The sequence below is a fragment of the Panthera leo genome, chromosome E1 (genome assembly GCF_018350215.1).
Source record: "Panthera leo isolate Ple1 chromosome E1, P.leo_Ple1_pat1.1, whole genome shotgun sequence".
Taxonomy (NCBI): domain Eukaryota; kingdom Metazoa; phylum Chordata; class Mammalia; order Carnivora; family Felidae; genus Panthera; species Panthera leo.
This window is the reverse complement of record NC_056692.1, coordinates 9766559-9787652: the sequence shown is the minus strand read 5'-3', so window position 1 is coordinate 9787652 and position 21094 is coordinate 9766559. Positions and strand designations below refer to the sequence as shown.

At 45.1% G+C, this 21094-nt stretch overlaps 1 protein-coding gene across 13 annotated transcripts in view; it reads left to right on the top strand.

The window, feature by feature from the left end:
- The window catches only part of SPECC1 (sperm antigen with calponin homology and coiled-coil domains 1), a 269159-nt gene that overhangs the window by 194722 nt on the left and 53343 nt on the right, over positions 1-21094 (top strand). For 9 of the 13 annotated variants that reach the window (XM_042917319.1, XM_042917316.1, XM_042917318.1 and 6 more), the window contains 5 exons: positions 2662-2807; positions 3970-4070; positions 7129-7210; positions 10326-10482; positions 14947-15049. In XM_042917319.1, coding sequence (XP_042773253.1) covers positions 2662-2807; positions 3970-4070; positions 7129-7210; positions 10326-10482; positions 14947-15049 — 589 coding nt within the window. Of the gene's footprint in view, positions 1-2661; positions 2808-3051; positions 3184-3969; positions 4071-7128; positions 7211-7311; positions 7381-10325; positions 10483-14946; positions 15050-19225; positions 19292-21094 lie in introns of those variants that run through there. The other 4 variants (XM_042917317.1, XM_042917321.1, XM_042917324.1 and 1 more) reach the window with 4 other exon arrangements.

Sequence of the window (21094 nt, the reverse complement as noted above, 5' to 3'; positions counted from 1 at the left end):
AGACACGCCTCATTTTTGTTGTTTTCATCGTGCCCCCTAAGCACACAGCAGCTCCTTTATCTGCGAGGCACCTGAATATAGAGAGACTGCTTGCTCGATGCTACAGGGAAATCGAATACTAGGCGTATTGAAAGATAGTATCTTTGTGTACAGTTGTCCCTTCAAAACCATGGAAGCTGTACTTCTGGGTGACGTAGGAGATTTTCAAAGCTCATTTGATGATATGTGTGTGTGGGTCTTGTTCTACAGATTGACCTTCGAACCTAACATCTGTCTTCAGGACATAATAGCTAGCATAGAACAAATTCCTAACCTTGGAGCTTTTCCTGTATTTAATGAATTCGTGACAATGCACCTGCTACATGCTTAATATTTCTTAACATCCTTTGTAGAATACAGAGTCTTACTCTTCCTTAGAACAGACAAAATGTAGTATTTCATTTATTGCCAGCGTTGTTACTGGTCGATCTAGGACAATCCTAACAGGCTGGCTTAAAGGAATTTCAGATCTGTTGATGATTAAGGTGCTGTGCTAATAAAAAAACAATAGTGTTCTTAATAACCGTTTTCTATGGTTCTTCAATTCAGGCTTTGTTTTGTGAATCCTTCTCCTACCCCTGACATGCGTATGCATGCACATATACACATGCGTCCCTGTTATATGACATGGCGGGGCAGAGGGTGGTATTTGGTTCAGTAGCTTCTCCGATCTGCTTAAACAACTTGCAGAGTTCCCTACTACTGACTCTTACTGTTCTAGGCAAGCCGAGTGATCATTTGAAATATAGTCAATATAGTCTTGGGGTATCTGAAGGCCAGAGGACTGGGAATCGGCTCTTGGACCCTTGCTCTTTTCTAAATGAGCCTTCCTATTAATCATTTGATCTGTTGAATCACAGAGAAATGTAGGTGATTGAAGGAAATACCTTGGCAGAAGGTAGGATTGTTTGCATTAAATTATCAAGGAACCAAATGAAAATGAATTTTTTAAAAAAGATCTTCCTTTGGGATGCCTGAGTGGCTCATTCGGTTAAACATCCGACTCTTGATTTCAGCTCAGGTCATGATCTCACGGTCCGTGAGTTCGAGCCCTGCATCGGGCTCTACGCTGACAGTGCGGAGCCTGCTTGGGATTCTGTCTTTCCCTTTCTCTCTGCCCCTCCCCTACTTGTGCGTGCATGCGGTCTCTCTCTCTCTCTCTCTCAAAAAAAAAAAAAAAATCTTCCTTTGAAGGGTGCCCTGAGTTTCTGCAAAGCCCCGTTGGGAGCCCGTCCTTTAAATGGGTTGGTGAGAAGGTGGTTCACTTTGTTTCTGACCTTCCTTGGAATGGCCGGGACAGAAATTGGAGATTTTTTTTTTTCTGCTTGTACCTAACCTGATTTCATTCTATTTCTGCGTATTCACCACTTGATTTTATACTGTATAACACAATGGGGAAAATACAAAAACCAAACTCATTCAGTTAAAAAAAATTGGGGGGGTTGCGGTGGGCATCTGGGTGGCTCAGTCGGTTAAGCATCCAACTTCGGCTCAGGTCATGGTCTCACAGTTCGTGATTTTGAGCCCCACATCGGGCTCTCTGGTCTCAGCGCAGAGCCCACTTCAGATCCTCTGTCTCCCTCTGTCTCTGCCCCTCCCTGGCTCTCTCTTTCTCTATCTCAAAAATAAATAAACATTAAAAACATTTTTTTAAAACCCAGCTCCCTACCAGTTTCTGAAGTTCCTGGTATTTTCTTTCAAGGAAGTCACCAGGTTATTGATTTTTTTTTTTTTTTTTTTTTTTTTTACTCAAAAGAAGGGAGAGACAAAAGTGTAGGACAGCATGATTTCAATGTTTTAAGTTCTGCCTCACTAAAATTTATTTTGTTCACATCAATCACAGAGCAACAGAAGAAAGCTTTGAGAATTAAGGACAAGTAAATTCAACCACGGAAGCTTATGAGCAGCTGGATTGATCCCAGAAAGATCAGTAAATAAATATTTTAAACTTCCACTGACCTTATTAAAATACACTGCCAGAAATATTCTGTTTGAGCCACTCTCATAAATGAGTCATCTTCCAAAAACAGCTGGTAGCAATTTGCTATAAGAAAAAGAGTAGTGACTTAGAAATCAGAAGATTGGGAGGTCTTGCCTTGGCTCGTTCACAGGGAGATTAAATGACACGCTAACATGTCCCAGATGAGGCACAAGAGAATTGAATCAGACGATCTGTCTTTAAAAGACCCCTTCATGGGGCACCCGGGTGGGTGGTTAAGCGTCCTACTTCAGCTCAGGTTATGATCTCACGGTCATGATCTCTCGAGCCCCACATCGGGCTCTGTGCTGACAGCTCAGAGCCTGGAGCCTGCTTCTCATTCTGTGTCCCCCTATCCCTCTCTCTCTCTCTCTCTCTCTCTCTCTCAAAAATATTAAGAACATTAAAAAAATTTTTTAAATACTTTCCTGGCCATTCCCAAGAAAACATCTCTGATAAAAATAGAGGGCAGTACCTATATTATTTCCCAGAGAGGCAAAGCGGATACAGAAAATGAGATTTTAAATTGGGGATCCTCCTTCCGGATTTGTTTTTCTCGGCATTGTTTCTGTTTCCATCTGTGTCTCTTCCCCCCCTGGGAACATCCTCCACCTTTTCAATTTGCCGTACTCTTTACCATGCAGACCTGTGAATGAAGAGTCAGAACCCCCCGAGGTCGATGCTCCCAGCCGGTGGCATGGCGTCTATGTGAACAGAACATCTCCGACGCCTTCGGAATCTGCGACCACCGTTAAGTCCCTCATCAAGTCATTTGACTTGGGACGTCCAGGTATTTCATCATTTGGTCTCACGAATCCAACTCAGATTCAGACGGTGGCCCCACATACCAAGCTGTCTCTACTCCACACTGACCCCAGATTAGTGCAACCACAAGGGCTCGTCTACATCATTCTGCATGTAGCTGCCGTGTACAAGAGACTTCTGCAGCCTTGCTGAAGCTCCCGTAAGACAACCCTGAAGAGTCTGCGTCACACGTAATACAGCCTCCTCTTTTCTCTCCACCTCTTCCTTAGCTTTAATTCCAGACGTGCCACGTTCCTCTTCTGCCTCTATGTCCGTTAAACTCAGGTTACCACCACTTGCCTTCTTACCGTCTCATGAGAGTTAGCAGGGTCAACCAGAGGCTTCATTTCCTAGAAAATGAGGTGTTGAATCTATGCATTTGGCTCTCTTGTTGGACACCCCCCGCCGCCGGCCTTGCTCGTCTCACAACATACCGTTAGACTTTTCTCTCCCTGGTCTTGTGTGCGACTGCCTGTTCTGACCTGTCATGCCTGATCTTGATACATTCCCAGATTTTTCTGTAAATGTCTCTCTGGCTCACAGTTCACCGTTATTCACTGTTAACTATGTACGTGAGGAAAATGCATGTTGCCACTCTACGCACATAAATATAGTAGATGGAAGAAACCAAATGTGCATCTGTCCAAAATAGCAGTATATTTCTTCTCTTGACCGCAACAGATAGGCCTGTGGTGTCGGGAGACTAGAGTTATTACCCCTAGCTAATCCTAGGATGCACCTGGTTGTCTTTGCTAAAGTAGTTTGTAGCTAAGTTAGATGAAAATTAGCCTGCAAATATTAAAAGATATGAAAGCCGGTGACTACGTTCAGTCTGCGAAGATAGGAAGTGAATGAACAGTGAATGGTTTGTGCAAGAATTTTCCTGCTCCTTCTTGCCTTAGATGCCTCGTCACGTGTTTTCTTCCCCCCGTCACTGTGTGTCCCACCTCTAAGAGCAACCCCCATGTAGTTGGCTCCTCCCCGCTCCTTCCCCTGTTCAGCACTAGTGCAGAGGAGAGAACAGAGTGGTACCTTAGAAGCATCCTGGGATGCCTTTGTAGTCACCAAAACAGTAACAAATGAGGAGCTGTTACTCGCTGTTTTGAACCGGAACTGCATACAAATGTCCCCTTCTCTTTGCTTGGCAGGTGGAACCGGACAGAATATTTCTGTCCATAAAACCCCCAGAAGCCCCCTGAGTGGGATCCCCGTGAGGACCACTCCAGCTGCTGCGGTTTCTCCAATGCAGGTAAGAGAGCTTTGGCCACGTGGGTGGTGGCCCATGCCACGTGGTATCATCGTGGTGTCTTGTGCCCAGGCAAGTCGCAAAGGGAAAGTGAAAACCCAATTATTTTATTCTTTGAGGCACATTGAACATCGTTTTTAATAGGAGTAAGATAATAATAATGAAACTTTCGTTAAAGATTACAATTCTAGGGGTGCCTAGGTGGCTCGGTCAGTTAAGCGTCCTACTTCAGCTCGGGTCATGATCTCGTAATACGTGAATTCGAGCCCCGCGTCGGGCTCTGTGCTGACAGCTCAGGAGCTGGAGCCCGCTTCACATTCTGTGTCTCCCTCTCTCTCTGCCCCTCCCCTGCTCTTGTGTGCGTGCTCTCTCTCTCTCTCAAAAATAAACATTAAAAAAAATTTTTTTTAATTATAATTCTGGGCACCTGGGTGGCTCAGTCAGTTAAGCATCCGACTCTTGATTTCTGACAGTGCAGAGCCTGCTTGGGATTCGCTGTCTCCCTCTCTCTCTCTCTCTGCCCCTCCCCTGCTCACACAGGTGCACTTTGTCTCTCTCTCTCTGTCTCTCTCAAAATAAATAAATATTTTTTAAAAATTTTAACAATTGCAGTTCTGAGGCCTGATAAAGATCCAAGAGAAGCACGCTAAACCTCATATAATTTTGTTTGTAAGGTATATTTAAAATTTTCAGTTAACCGAAGATTGTAATTTTTACCAGAAGTGGATATTGAACTAGTTATTTTTCTCAAAGAATTGTGTCTTTTCTTTTTTTTCCCAAAAGCCCCCCAGAGAGAGAAAACATTTATAATTTGTAAGTTCTTAGAGTTCACTGGGTACAATCTGTGTCACCTTTGCCGTTTTGTGAAGGTTCTAGATCAGAGCTACTTGGCATTTTCAGGGTCCAGAGTGCTAACCATTACACCATGGAACCCACTTGCTACTTGGCATTTTCTAAGGCTGGGGCTTTCAGTGTCATTGGTAACATTCAGCACTCTGCTCTCTCTGAGCCAAGGGTAATGTTGTCATTAACAAGTACCCTTTTGGGGCACCTGGGTGGCTCAGTCGGTTAAGCGGCCGACTTTGGCTCAGGTCATGATCTTACCGTTTGGGGGTTTGAGCCCCACGTTGGGCTCTGTGCTGACAGCTCAGAGCCTGGAGCCTGCTTCACATTCTGTGTCTCCTTCTTTCTCTGCCCCCCGCCCCCACTCCCGCTCACACCCTGCCTCTCTCTCTCTCTCAAAAATAAATAAACATTAAAAAAACACGTATAGCTTGAATGTTTCCGCATGTACACACCCCTGCAGCCAACACCAAGGTAAAGCATTCTCGTCACCCCAGAAGGCCCCCCCCCATGCCACCACCCAGTCAGTAATCTCTTAAAGTAGCCATTATTCTGACTTCTGTTACCCCATTGGATCAGTGTTACACTGACCTAACCATTGTAAAAGGGAGTGACTTAAAAATCTCCCTTGCTCCCTAGCCCCAGAAAGAACCACTGTTGATGGCTTGTTGTGTATCCTTCTAGATGTTTTTCTTTAGCATAAAAGTGTGTGTGGTTGGGGAAGGGGGAGGGAGAGAAAGTTTTATAAATTAGATTACACTAAACATCATTCGGACACTGGCTCATTCCACTTTGTCGTTGGAATGGAACCCATGAGGGCAGGGGTTTTTATCTGTTTTGCTTGCTATTCTGTCTTTTGCCTGGAACAGTGGCCGGCACATAGTTCTATCACAGTACAAGCTCAGTAAATATTTGTTGAATGAATGAAGGAAGCTATCAGAGACATCTTTACATGTCAGTATTTGGAAAAAATACTGCATTCTTTTTTTTTTTTTTAATTTTTTTTAATGTTAATTTATTTTAGAGAGAAAAAGAGACAGAGTGTGAGCAGGGGAGGGGAAGAAAGAGAGGGAGACACAGAATCTGAAGCAGGCTCCAGGCTCTGAGCTGTCAGCACAGAGCCCGATGCGGGGCTCAAACTCATCAACCGTGAGATCATGACCTGAGCTGAAGTCAGATGCTTAACTGACTGAGCTACCCAGGTGGCTCCCCTCCTTCTTTTTTTTAAGGCTGAATAATATTTCAGTGTATGTAAATACCACATTTTGTTTATCCATTCATCTGTCCATGGACATTTAGGTTGTTTCTGCCTCTTGACTATTGTGAGTAATGCTGCAACAAACATGGGTGTACAAAAATCTCTTCTAGATTCATTTTTTTTGGATATAGACCCAGAAGTGAGACTGCTGGATTGTGTAGGAGTTCTATTTTTAATTTTTTGAAGAGCCTCCCTACTATTTTCCATAGCGGGTGTACCATTTTATATGCCCACCAGCAGTGCACAAAGATTTTAATTTTTCTGCAGTTTGATCAACACTTGTTATTTTCTCTCGCTCTCTCTCTCTTTTTAAAATAATGACCCCTCTAACAGATGTGAAGTGATATCTCATTGTGGTCTTGATTTGCATTTCCCTGATGATTAGTGAAGTTGAGCATCTTTCCATATACCTGTTGGCCATTCAGAAACAGTATTTTTACACACCTCCTTGAATATACGTAGAGTTTTCCAGGAAGGTACTCACAAAGCTGATTAATTATGATTAATTAAGAGAAGAAACAGGTGGTGGGAGTGAGAGGGAGACTCTTTCCATTTTATGTCCTTTCTGTTCTTTTGAGGATCGGGCCAATTGCATTTATTACCTATTCAAATAAATAAGTTGTGTTGGTTTTTTTTTAATGTATATTTATTTTTGAGAGAGAGGGTGAGCACAAGCAGGGGAGCGGCAGAGAGAGAAAGAAAGGGAGGGAGACACAGAATCCACAGCAGGCTCCAGACCTCGTGCGGGACTTGAACCCACAGACTCTGGGATCACGACCTGAGCTGAAATCGGATGCTTAACCCACTGAGCCACCCCGGTGCCCCTAAATAAGTTGTTTCAAAACCTCCCTCTCGTGATTCTGATGAGTTTAAGAACCGTTGTGTGGACACACACGCCTTGTTTACGCTGTCCTTGGGGTCACAAGCTCACCTGTGCTGCTGTGCCTTTTGGTTTTTTAGAGACACTCCACTTACAGTAGCGTTCGGCCAGCCAGCAAAGGTGTGACTCAGCATTTGGATCTTCCAGAACTTCCACTCTCAGGTAATACAAACACCTTTGACTTCTTTTTTTGTGCGGTCAACGTTTCTTCTTTGCCTGAAACCGAGCTTAGAAAAATAACCCATGGCATTTATCTCAAACAGTTGAAAACCCCAAATGTTTTGTGTGATGGGTGTTGGATCCTGCTTCCTGCCAGCTGTCCTTCCCAGCATGTATGTGTTCAGGAGAAATGTCCAGATTTGGAGGGGGGGTGGGGGGTTGCTGGCTTTTTACTGAATCTCAAGGGAATAATTTACAATCTTTAGAAGTCGCTATTTTAAGAAAAAAATTTTATCTGATTCTAAAGGTCTGTGGCTTCCACAATTCCTGATATATGCCTCTTTAGGGCTCTGTCTCTGAGCGTAGTCCCCTTCCTGTTGTTACCGCGGGTATTTTCTTTACTTATTTTGAGAGAGAAAGCATGAGCGGGGGAGGGGTGGACAGAGAGGGAGAGAGAGAGAATCCCAAACAGGCTCCGCACTGTCAGCACAGAGCCTGCTCGGGATTCTCTTTCTCTCCCTCTCTCTCTGCCCCTCCCTTGTGTGCATGCACTCTGTCTCTCAAGATAAATAAATAAACGTAGGAAAAAAAAAAAAAAAAAAGGAAGAACACTGTCTGGCTCATAGTATCGCTCCAAGGGCTGAGTGAACGCGGCCGGGTGTGGGGTGGGTGCTGTGGAAGTGTTGGCTGTTACCACTCTAACGTCTGGTCTCTTGGAATCAGTTCGCCTGTCAGAGCAAAGAGGCATTAGCAGAATGTTAAGCTTGTCCTGAGTATTTACCCTAGAAATTTATGTGTATGACTCTGTGGTCACTGTTGTGAGGAAACAAAAAAGATAAAAAAGAAGGCAAACACTAAATGAATTATTTGCCGGTGCCTCACAGGAAGGCCAGAAAGCCGGAAATCTAGATTGCATAGATAGAAGTCCTGTGTTGCTAAGCATCAGACAAAACTTCTGTAACACAACTTCTGTAACACAATTCTGTAATTGTGTGAATCTAAAGGAATTCCAGCTGTTCTTCTTTTAGATCATGGTCAAACACCATTAGGTTCCTTCTTAACATAGTTATTTCTGAAATAACTATTGCTATTGTTTTGGTCTTTCACTGGAAAGTCTTTAACCTTAACCACCTTATTTTCTTTCACTTCTGAATTTTGTTTTCTTTTTTTCGTGGAATAAGAGGATTTTAAACGTACGTAAATACTGAAACTGACAATGTGAGGACCGCCTCAGCCCGTCCCCTGCATTTTACATGCGAGAGATTCAAGCCCTACGGAGACTAATTGATTTATAACTGGTCCCACTGATTCTGAATGACTCTGGGACCAAGATAGGATTTTTTTTCTGATTCTTTTCACCATGTTGCCTTTTGGAAATGAGGCTGGTGATTGCTCTGATCAGATAGTGACAATGGTTTATGTAGGACTTGATAATGACCTCAAGGAAGAAGAAGAAAATGGTGTCTAAGGGCAGGAGAATAAGAAAAAACAAAGGGTAAGTGAGTCCAGTAGAACAGGTCATTATTTCTCTGCAAACTAGAGAAATGGAGGGAGGCCAAAACAGGGTATTGGAAACCCACCCGATTTGAGTTCCTACACTTGCCATATAGTGGAAAATAAGGAATAAGTTGATTATATAATACCTATAACATAAAAGTTACCATCTTAACCATTTTTAAATGTACTAGGTGAGCTTTAGGTCATAACATTTGTCTTCTCTGTTCCTCCCATGTTAAAATTTCCTTTGGTGGGGAGCCGGGGTGGCTCAGTCAGTTAAGCATCTGACTCTTGATCTCCACTCAGGTCTTAATCTCAGAGTCATGAATTCAAGCCCTGTGTTGGGCTCTGCACTGGGCGTGAGGCCTATTAAAAAAAAAAAAAAAATTTTTTTTTTTTTCCTTTTGTGTCAAGAAACCATTTGTTTAATTGACAAGGTAAATACTGACGCCAAAGCCATACTGGCTGTTGCCCTGAAGTAAACAGTTCATTGTCAGCACCCGCTCTTTTCGCCCACCAGGCACCTGTCTACCCGGATGATTCTATTTACCATACTAAAAAAGGATTACATGGTAAAAGTTGCTTGCATTCAACCCAGCCTTGCCAAGACTGAGGTCATCAAAAGCTGCCAAAGTGGGATTAATGCGCTGTTTTTGTTGTTTTCTTCAGTGATGTAAACACTGTTTTCCCTCTGCTCTTCCAGGCTAATTAGCCTCACTCCCCACTTTACTACCCATAATTGGTGGCTCTTAGCTGTACAAGTATTGTTTTCTTCCGTGACTGTGGTGTCATAGGAGGCGACCATGGGCTTAGCCTGGTCACAGAGGCCTGTCGTGTGGCATTGAGCAAATCACTGTGTTCTGTGCCGTTGCCCCCGTTAACTACAGACCAGACCATCTCAAATTTTCCTCCCATTCTATACCCTTGTGGTCCTTTAAGAAACATCATCGGGACGATCCAGCCTGTTTCATCAACGTGTTTTGGTTTCTAATATAACAGCAGAGAGGAGCCTTTAAAGAATTATTTTTGCTTATTTGTAAGCAAGCCGGACCCTATGACTGGAATGGCTTGTTTTCTTGCAAAATAGTTATCAATTCTTGGAAAAGTAATCAGCTTTTTGCCTGCTGCCACCTGTGACTTGAAAATCCCACTGGGCACCTACCTGCCAGCTCTCTCTCTCTCTCTCTCTCTCTCTCGCTCTCTCTCTCTCTCTCTCTCGCTCTCTCTCTCTTAGATGCCCATTGATTAAAACAAAGTGCTTTACTTGGGGACAGGGCTGGTTTTGTGGGCGTGTGACCCGTGCAGAGCTCTTGGAAGGGCTTCAGTTCAGTGTTCCACAGGTGCCATCTTGAAATTCATCATAATTCTTGAAGAAGAGGCTAATTTGTCAATAGTCTCTATGAGTCTTGTAGTCAGTCCTGCCTGGAGAATCCTTTCCAGAAAACACTATGTCCCTATTTGCATTTTTATTACTTAATCGGAAACTGTATCTATAAATCTATATCTGTTCTATATATTTGTACTTGAGAATAAGATGAGAATTATATAGTACTTGAGAAGAAAGCGTGGTGACCAGATTTCTCTTCTTCAGGAATAGGTGATTATGTTGTTGTTCACACAGATCTTCTAAAGGGAAGGGGTGAGGACCTGAAACCGGACCCTTACCTCCGCAAGAGCCCCTCGCTCGAGTCTCTGAGCAGACCCCCTTCTCTGGGCTTCGGGAACACGAGGCTGCTGAGCGCTTCCACGGGGGGCTTGAAACCACAAAGCAAACTCAGGTATCGCATTTGAATCAGTGAGAAAGCACTGGGCTGATGACCTTGTGTTCTTCCTTCTGTTTTATCCCCTCTGGTCAGGTTCCTTCTTACGTATATTTCCTGAATGAAAACGACCCAGACTCAGCACCTGCCTTCAGCAAGAGAGGAGGGCACTGCACCACAGGACGGTGCGGAGTGAAATAAGAGCTGTAGAAAAAGAAGTATAAGCAGACTACGTGGGGAGTTGTTAGTCGGATGAGGAAGTCGGGAGTGAGGAGGCAGCGTTTCTGCCACAGGGGTCCTGCAGGCGTCACCTTGAGGCTCTGCTGGAAGTTCAGGGAACTGGCGGTGGTTTAGTTTGGTTAGACTGGACTGCGGGCCGCATGAGGGCAGGGGCCCCGGCACACACATCATCAACGTCAGGATTGGCCAGGAGGCAGATAGGTGGTTAGGGTATCACCACCGGAAAGGCAGGTTGGAGTCACATTGTGAATGATCTTCATTGCCAAGGCTAGAGGTCTGTACTCATTTCGGTAAAGCGGTGGGGAACCACTAGGTTTGTGGCCTCTTGTTTCTGTTGTTTCTGATTGCGAGTAGTGGTTCAGTAAACAGTGGCATGTCGGAAGGACCGGAGGGGCATTTTGAAGTCAGTGTCGAAAGAGCCCGTTAGTGGTGATGGGGGGGGGGGTGGGGGGTGGAGGGGGGACAGAGACTGCGGGGGTGGTCACCAAAAGCCTGTCTTTGCTCATACCTCTGCCACTTCCTCCCTGCTCTGTGCCCCTGCTCACCCAGGCCACGGCAAACCTCCCCGCCCTCTAGCCGCTCGCTGCTTCCCCACGTAGAGTCATCCTCTAGAACACCGAGCGCGTCCCGTGCAGACCTTGTCAGAAACCTCCCGTGACTCGTCACACACTCTTCCACCTTTGCTCCTTATTCTGGTTCTCTGCAGCTTAGTCTCACCCTGCTCACGTGCCAGCGTGTCCCTGCCCTCCGCTCCGTCAGAGCCTGTTTTACTCTCAGCCTTTGCCGCTAACACATGCATTGCTGACTGCTCGCGAGGCTCTGGCCTGAATCGTCTTCCTTCTGTCCCTTTCACACTCCCCTAAGTCCTTCTCCTTCAAAGCCAAGCAAACTACCCTGGTAGCGTCGATGCCCCCTTTCTCTGCCTTTGGTGTCTTAACCTCATTTGGGTATTTAATCCACTGTGGTGTGGTGTGTGTGCCTTTGTCCCCATTGAAGGCTGCACTATGTTTATTTTTTTAATGTTTATTTTTGAGAGAGAGAGAGAGACAGAGTGTAAGCTGGGGAGGAACAGAGAGAGAGAGGCAGAATCTGAAGCAGGCTCCAGGCTCTGAGCTGTCAGCACAGAGCCCGAGGCGGGGCTCAAACTCACGAACCGTGAGATCATGACCTGAGCCGAAGTCGGACTCCCCACCGACTGAGCCACCCAGGTGCTTGTATGTTGCACTTTAGTAGATGGTGAATACCTCGTCTCACACTTTGATGTCTCTCCCAGCCCCCTGTGTTGTATTACACACACAGCATTTCATTCAGTCAGTGCTTAGGAGTACGTAGATAAATGAGTACACAAAACAGGGCACTTTAGTAGTAATGGCTTTTTAGCAAACATCATAACTACAGCATTATGTGTGTTACAATAGGATTTTATAAAAGTCTGAATAAGTTCAGCTCTTGTCATACCTTTGGGTGTGGCCTATATTTGCACCCAAATAGATGAAGTCATATCTTTTCAGAGGTTTAACTTAAAGCCCCAGATATTACACATTAGTCTTGTTTCTGCACAGGAGATTTAAATGATCAGAACTTTTTTTTTTTTAGCTTTTTAAAATGTTTATTTATTTCTGAGAGAGAGAGAGAGCAAGCAGGGAAGGGGCAGAGAGAGAGGGAGACACAGAATCTGAAGCAGGCTCCAGGCTCCGAGCTGTCAGCACAGAGCCTAAAGCAGGCCTCAAACTCATAGACTCGGACGCTCAACTGACTGAGCCACCCAGCCACCCCCCAAACCTTGTTTTTAAGGACCAGAATTAGTGCTATTCTGAAATTGCTCTTTTCTTTATGCCACAAATGTGTACAGAAAAGGCTATGTGTGTGTGCTGTTGATGTGACACCCTTCATCGTGAAAGATTAAATTAGTGGAAATCAATGTGTTGTTTTTTTTTTGTATTCATCACTGAGACGAATGACAGGATAGAAATTAATTTCTTTTGGAAGTTTTCATCCTATTGATATTAATTTGGAGCAGGCACCATATCTAGTTAACTTTATTTTTTCAAAGAAAATTGTCCAGTAAATGTTTTAGTTGTCCGCCTTTACAGAAACTCTTCTCCCAACCTTCATTTCGGTCTTTCCTCATTTGTCAGACCTAAAAATTCAGTTCTAAATGACAAAGTAAGACATGGCTTTAGTAAACACAGGCCACGTCACTGTAACATCATAGGCTCTTCGCGACTCTGACGACAGAAACTCACGGATATGAGTTTACAGATAATGCCAGGTACAAGAAAAACCAGGCATCAGATGGCACCAGCAACATTTTAATGCAAGTTTATGAAGTTTTCTTACTATCTCTACCCTAATTCAGATTGCTGAGGTCTGGAATCATTACATTCCTCCTTAAAAATATTTTAAAGGGGCGCCTGGGTAGCTCAGTCGGTTAAGCATCCGACTTCGGCTCAGGTCACGATCTCGCAGTCCGCGGGTTCGAGCCCCGCGTTGGGCTCTGGGCTGATGACTCAGAGCCTGGAGCCTGCTTCAGATTCTGTGTCTCCCTCTCTCTCTGCCCCTCCCCCATTCATGCTGTGTCTCTCTCTGTCTGAAAAATAAATAAACGTTAAAAAAAAAAATTTAAAAAAATATTTTAAAGTATTTTCATTAAGTATCAGAATGATACAAAACAATAATAATAAGATACGTGTAAGGTATAAAGAACAACAGTGCACCTGGATATCAACCTTCCAGGGCAAGGAAGAGAAAATTATTATTACCATTGAAATCTCCCATCAGCCCCTGTGCGCTGGCCTCGCCTCCCTGCCCCGCCCCAAGATCACCACTGTCCTGACTGTTTTGTATGTCGTCCTCTGCTTCTCTTTCCAGTTTCACCACGTACGCTTGCACCCCCCAACAATATAAACAATACGTTATTTAAATTGTCATTTAAAATTCTGTATAAATGGGAACATACAGTGCTTTTCTCTTTTTTTTTTAAATTCAAAATTGTTCCTGCTGTGCATTCAAGTCATTGCGTACATCTCAGTTCATTGGCTTTTATTGCTGTATAGTATTCCTTTGTATGACTGTACCTCTGTTCACTAATTTTCCTGATGATGTGCATCTGATAGTTTCCAATTATTTGCTAGTATAAAAAAGTGCCAAGGGGCGCCTCGGTGGCTCAGCGGGTTAAGTGTCCAACTTCAGCTCAGGTTGTGATTTCACGGTTCGTGAGTTTCGAGCCCACTGCTGAGCTCTTCGCTGTTGGCACAGAGCCTACTTTGGATCCTCTGTTCCCCTCTCTTTCTGCCCCTCCCCCACTTGTTCTCTCTCTCTCAAAAATAAACATTTAAAAAATGTCTTTTAAAGTAACGTAGGCGTCTATTAAAAATTGAGGGGTGCCTGGGTGGCACAGTTGGTTAGGTGGCTGACTTCAGCTCAGGTCATGATCTCACGGTCCATGAGTTTGAGCCCCACGTCGGGCTCTGTGCTGACGGCTCAGACCCTGGAGCCTGCTTTGGATTCTGTGTCTCCCTCTCTCTCTGTTCCTCCCCTGCTTGTGCTCTATCTCTCTCAAAAATAAATAAATGTTAAAAAAATTTTTTTTCTTTACAAAGTTAAAAAAAATAAAAATTGAGAAGAGGGTGCCTGAAGTCTTGCTCTCAGAGTGCTGTTATATTATTTAGTAAAATCACTTCCTTTGGCTAAACAGGTGCTCAGAAATGAGTTAGTATCTCACAAAATGGGGAGTATCACTTTTGGAGTGTGCAAAGCCCCTCTTTTGAGTAGTTTTTACTGATTTTCCCCTTTTATCTCCATTCCTATCACCTCTCCATAAGCAGCCAATCTAGTGGTTTTAAATGCCCTTTCAGCCCACCTTTCATAGGTTACGTAGGTATAGGTGTAGCCTTGGAACACGTAGAATAGTTTTTCTAGAGTCTTTAATTAAAACGATACTGTACTTAATAACTAAAGGACTAGATGAATGGAACAACAGATGGATTTAAAAACAACCGAAAACGAAAATCAACCTGTTTCCAGACTTCTGACAGCCAAGCAGTACGATTTAATTCTTCTTTCATATCGTGAGACATAATAAAGACGTATCATTCGTATGACTAGCATGACATAATAAAGACTCATCTCACTGGAGAGACCTAGACTTCTGCTCTATAATCTAGTTATTTGTTTCTTGCCTACTTGAGGGTCCTAAAAATTAGCCTCTTCTCTTTACCACGTGCTCTTCTTTCTAACTAGTGTGGAGAGAAGAGACCCCCTGGCTGCCTTGGCCCGGGAATATGGCGGCTCCAAGCGCAACGCTCTCTTGAAATGGTGTCAGAAGAAGACAGAAGGCTATGCGGTAAGCGACCGTGGCGACCGGCTTCCACCCGGCTCTGGGCGGCAGGCCTTTGCCAGGGTTTGTTCTGGGCACGCACATGGCTTGGACGGGCCGGTGTGCGTGGAACTCGTGTCCTTCTCTTCTCTGGGGGAGGGGCCGCCAGGTAGTGGGGTTTGCTGTGGTGCCCAACGAGGTGAGTGGGACTGAGAGCCAGTCTGTGCTCTACCCAACGAGCCATGTACCTCAACCCAGCTGTGCATCTCCTGTGGGAAGGGGCACCTTTCTCTTTGCTCAGAGGAGACGCAAACTCTGCAAGCAGTGCACCCAACAGGCTGCTTGGCATGTAGTTTCAAGTTTCGAACTTCAAGTTTCAAGTTTATCAGGACAGTATTTGTTTTCTGGGAAGGTTACACAAGGAAGTGACACCCGATCTAAAAGTGTAAGCTTTGTTAATTGTGAAATGCCGTATGTAAAGATAAAAATACCTCGAATATAAGTGATAGTTTCATGGATGATTATGAGGTGAAAACCCACGCAGTCACCACTCACATCCAGAAATGGAGCATCGCCGGTTCCCCAAAATCTTTCTTATGACTTTCTAATCGTAGCCCCTCACCACTCCCAAAGATAACTCTTGTCCTCGGTTTTGTTCCTCATAGCTTTCAACGAAAAGCAGGCATCCCTAAATGCTAGAGTAGTTTTGCCTGCACTTGAACTGTACATAAACGCAGTCAAAAACTATGATACCTGCATCTGGCTTTTCTCATACAGTATTAAGTCACTAAGGCTTACCCCAGCCGTAGTTCGTCATTCTCTTTACCCTTTGGAACCTTTTGTGTGATCGTACCGTTATTTACTTATCCGTTCTATCATCGCCGGACAGATGAGTTATTTCCAGTTCGGGGCTCTTGCAATAGTGTGGGTGTGTTCTTGTGTGTGTCTCTCGGAACACACATGCACTCGTTCTTTCTGGGCCTACGCCCAGAAATGGGATTATTGGGCCATCGGGGATGCATATATCCAAGCACAGTTGAGAGTGCCAAACAGATTTCTAAAGCAGTTGTGCTGTTTACCTCCCACCAGCAAATGATGAGAGACCTGTTCTTCTGCGTCGTCCCAGTCTTTGGATCAGTGCGTACTAGTGTCTGATTGTGGTTGGGATTTGCACTTCCCTGCCGGCCAGTGAGGCTGAGAACTTTTCCGTATGCTGACTGGACATTTGGGTAGTCCATTTGGGGATGTGCCCTTCGGGTGTCTCGCCCATTTTTAAATCAGACGGTCTTTCTTTCCCTTGTTACTTTCAGGAGCTCTTTATATGTTCTGGATACCCGTCCTTTGTCAGATAGATGTATTGTAAATATCTCCTCCCCGGGTGGCTTGAATTTTCACCTTTTTGTTGAACAAAGTTTTTAATTTTAATTAAGTCTGTGTGTCAGTCTTTTCCCAGTGGTCGGTGCTTTTTGCATCTTGTTGCAGAAATCTTTATTCCAAGGACATGAAAATATTCTCCAGTGTTTTCTTGTACATATTGGATTGTGTGACCTTTCCCATTAAATAGCCATCCTCTTTAAAATTGTCATCTCCAGGGTGCCTGGGTGCCTCAGTCGGTAGAGGTGCCTGGGTGCCTCAGTCGGTAGAGCTTGTGACTCTTGATCATGGGATCATGAGTTTGAGCCCCACGTTGGGTGCAGAGATGACGTAAATAATTTTTTAAAATAAAAATAAAAAAGACTTCTCCTGCTTTCTCCCCACTCGGGCCCCACCTTCGTATACCTTTACCCGACTTTGCTAAAAATTTTGAAGATGCTAGCACCACAACACTCCCTCCCCCATCTTAAGCTTTGAGGGTAGCGGGGATAAATAAAGAAAGAAACAAGCAAGAAAACAAGGCCTTGGCCAAGAGCCAGCCCAGATGGTTAAGCAGCAGCAGGGCTGGGATTGTCTTTCTAATAGCAACAACCACGGGTCTTCAAATCAGACTCCACCCAAGGACGTAAGCGTTTTGTGTCTTTGACGTTGCCTTTTTTTCCCCCATTTTCCGACAAAAAAGCAAAAGCAAAAGATTAGTCCAATTAATGACCAGTAATGGAGACTCCCAGGGGAAAAGCTGGCTTCCCATGCATCGTTTCGTCTTTCAGCTGCTCTCTGCACACTCTGCGTCGGCCCCTTCCAGGGCTTGAAACCACCCCATAAAGGAAAGCCACCCCGATGACAGCACCCCTCGGCATGTCAGCCACACTGCCGGGGAAATGGAAGAGCATGGGGAGTAGGGGAGAGAAAGTGATCCCGCGAGGCTTTAGGGTAGGGGGAGTAGGAATGGTAACAGAAGACCGAAGCTGACAAAAGCCTGGGACAGAGCCCTGGCCGTGGCCGAGCCACACGCGGCCACTGACGCTTGATGGCACTGTCATGTCCCCACCTCACAGAAATGGATGGAGGGAAGTGCTAGATGGATACAAAAAGACAATTCAGATTTCCAGAAGGAATCGGTCCTTGGGCACCTAATGCCGTTATAATTAGGTTGCAGGGAGGGATTATACGATAAGACCTTTCCCATCATAAGAATGAGAATAGTATTTCCGGCTGTGGTGATTTTTTGTTTTGTCTTGTGTACATCTTGAACTAGTTTTCAAAGCATTTTACGCTTGATGAAGCCCCAAGGTCATTCTGCCTGAAGAGTAATTTTCATTCATTGTTAAATCTCCGTAAGTTTAGAGGGAAGCATAAATCATATGTGTCTGATTTATTTACTCCTCACAAAATATCCTTTGTCTAGACCTGTTTGTCTGAGACGCCTCTTAAGCCTTCTAAAGCTTGTCTTCTCCGACTCAGGAAGCCAAAAATAAACTGTAGAAAATTCAGATGGCTCAGTTTAAAAAAAACAAAAACAAAAAAACAGTAGCCATGTGCATTTCAACTTAAAAGAACTTTCTGTTTAGCCCACCGAAGTATAGCACGGATAGATTATGTCCAAACTCTGCATATATTAATTCAGTGAATCTTCACTGAGGGGCCCTGTTTGGGGCCCCGTAATATTTTAGGCGCTGGGAAATCAGCAGGGAATGAAACAGAATCTCTGCCCTCATGGAGCTTCCACCCACATGAGGAGTGACAATTAAAATTTAAGAAGTATAATACCTGAGGGGCACCTGGGTGGCTCCGTCGGTTGGGCGTCTGACTTCGGCTCAGGTCATGATCTCGCAGTCAGTGAGTTCAAGCCCCGCATCGGGCTCTGTGTTCACAACTCAGAGCCTGTAGCCTGCATCAGATTCTGTGTCTCCCTCTCTTCTCTGCCTCTCCTCCACTTGCCCTCTGCTCCTCTTTCTCTCTCTCTCTCTCCCTCTCTCTCAAAACTGAATAAATGTTAAAAAAAAAAAAACTTTAAAAAAAAGTACAGTACCTACTATATTGGAAGGTGTTATGTACTGTGGAGAAAATTCGGAGCAGGGGAATTGGGATCCCTGGGTGTGTGGACACCAGTGACATATGAAGGTCGGGGAGGTGACATTTGAGCAGTGGCTCACCTCGCCTGAGGAAGGCAAGGACTTGTGCGTTTTCATCAGGGTGTATCTCATCCCAGGTACTAGGCTTGGAAGGTCAGAATGAGGACATCATCGCTGTAACGACCGTGTCCATTGGAACTTAAGTAACATGGCGTGACAGCAGTGAAAAGTTAGAACAGCAGCTCAGACCTGTGGCCGAGCCCCCAGGTTCAGCTTTCGGATGTCTTGAGTAGCCCCAGGACTGAGGTCAAGTGGAAAAACACAAGCATGCACTCTGTCCAAAGTGAGGCCCACCCCGAGCTTTAAGTGGCTCTCAGCAAAGAGGAGACCTTTCTAGATGATCTGCTCAACCCAGATTTCCTTGGAATTGTTTGTTTAAAGTCAGGCTTCCAGGAAGCCCCTGCAAATCGCTCTCCAACCCCAGCCAAGGATAGACCTGACACATAGAACCCTCCGTCTCTTTTTTAAAATCTGCTTTCAATTCTCTCATTTGGGTTATGACAGGGAAATTTTCATCTCTCATGTAATTACCAGAAGGGATTCCGAAGGGGCCAGAACACAAGATGGTGGGTGTGATAGGCAGAATTCTAAGAATGACCCCCAGGGATCCTCACCCTTAAATAATCTCCTATGTACATGGGGCAAAAGGGGGGTTATCTGGGTAGACCTAACACATGAACCCTTTAAAATCCAGGAGTTTCTTCTGAAGCATCACAAGGACTCAGTGCACCATCAGTGGGTCTGAAGTTGAAGGGGCCACATCCGGAGCTGAGAGAGGTCCCTGACTGATGGCAGTATGGAGACCGGGACTTTCTAGCACTAAAGCGTTGGAGCGCTGAGGTCCTACCGATACCCAGAAAACACCATGGGGGCCACCTCGCAGTTGTGAAATCAACCAGTTTGTGCTGGAGTGTCCTTTGTCATTTCTCTCCCTGTCCTGAAGCCCCCAGACCTCAGCTCGGCTAAGGATGGTCACTGCCATTCTTTAGTTGAGGGACCTGGCCACTCTGAAAAATGTATGGAATTCAGCCGTAAATCTGCAAAGTCCTCGTTCCTCCCAAGAAGAGTGACTAGGCACAGCCACCCCATACCTCTGAAGGTGGCACCGTGGGTGTGTTCCCAGAGCCCTGCCATACCCGGCCAATGTGGCCAACACTGGTGATTTATTTGGCTGAAGGCACAGGTAGGGGATTACCCATAGCTTCCCTACCTCTCAAAAGCTAGGGGTGCCTGGGTGGCTCAGTCAGTTAAGTTTCTGACTTCAGCTCAGGTCATGATCTCACAGTTCCTGGGTTCAAGCCCCGCGTCAGGCTCTGTGCTGACAGCTCGGAGCCTGGAGCCTGCTTTGGATTCTTTGTCTCCCTCTCTCTCGGCCCCTCCCCTGCTTGTGTTCTGTCTCTCTCTCTTTTTCTCTCTCTGAAAAATAAATAAGCATTAAAAGAAAAAAAGCTAGAATCCATAACTTGTAGCATGTTTTAACAGGCTGTTTTAAGGTTTTAAAGGCCTCAGATTCCGAGTGTCAAATTAAAACATTAGAGTACTGTTACAGTAGCAAGAAATATGTAAAATATTCCAAGTTCACTCCTACGGGAAATACAATTTGAAAATAGTTTGGCTGGAAACGGCCAATTATTTTTATTGCTTTGAAAGTCTCCGGTGTCATTTTCTTTTGCTATGTGACAAATTATCACAGACTCAGGGACTTAAAACACCTGCCTAGGAGCTCATAGTTCATATAAGTCAGAAGTCCAGTCCCACGTCACTTGAAATCTAGGTGTCAGTTGAGCGATGTTCTCCTTGGAGGCTCTGGGGAAGAATCCACCCCTCGTGTCTTTCAGGTTGGTGACGGTACCCTGTGTTTGTAAGATTGAGGGCCCCATTTCCTTGCTGGCTATCAGCCCAGGGTCACACCAGCAAGTGGAGGCCGCCCAGATTCTTTCCACGTTGCCGCCTCCATCCTCGGGCCCCAGTGGCCATCCCGTCCCACTCCTGTTCCCACTTTGTATCTCTGACTTCTGTCTCCAGCGGGGAAAATTCTACTGTAAATAAACCTCAGGTGGGGCGCCCGGGGGGCTTAGTTGGCTGAACATCCGACATTGGCTCAGGTCATGATCTCACAGTTCGTGAGTCCGAGCCCCGCGTCGGGCTTGCTGCTGCCAGTGCAGAGCCCGCTTCAGATCTTCTGTTCCCCTCTCTCTCTGTCCCTCCTCCGCTCGTACTCTCACTCTCAAAAATAAATAAAACATTAAAAAAAATGTTTTAGTAAAACCTCAGGTGATGAGGTTAGGCCCACTCAGAGAATCTCCCTGTTTTAGGGCCAGTTCGATAGCAAGCTTAATTACATCTGTCAAATCCTTTTGTTCTGTGACATAGCGTGATCACAGGAGAAACTCCAGGGAATAGAGATCATAAGGGTGTCTTAGAATTTTGCTGCCCAGTCCTGGTTTCAATGCTGACTGCACATTAAATCACGGAGGAGCTTTTATGAAATATCTGTGCCGGGGCCTGACCCTAGATCTCCAGAATGACAGTCTCACGAGCAGGGGCCCGGGCCTCGGGTGGT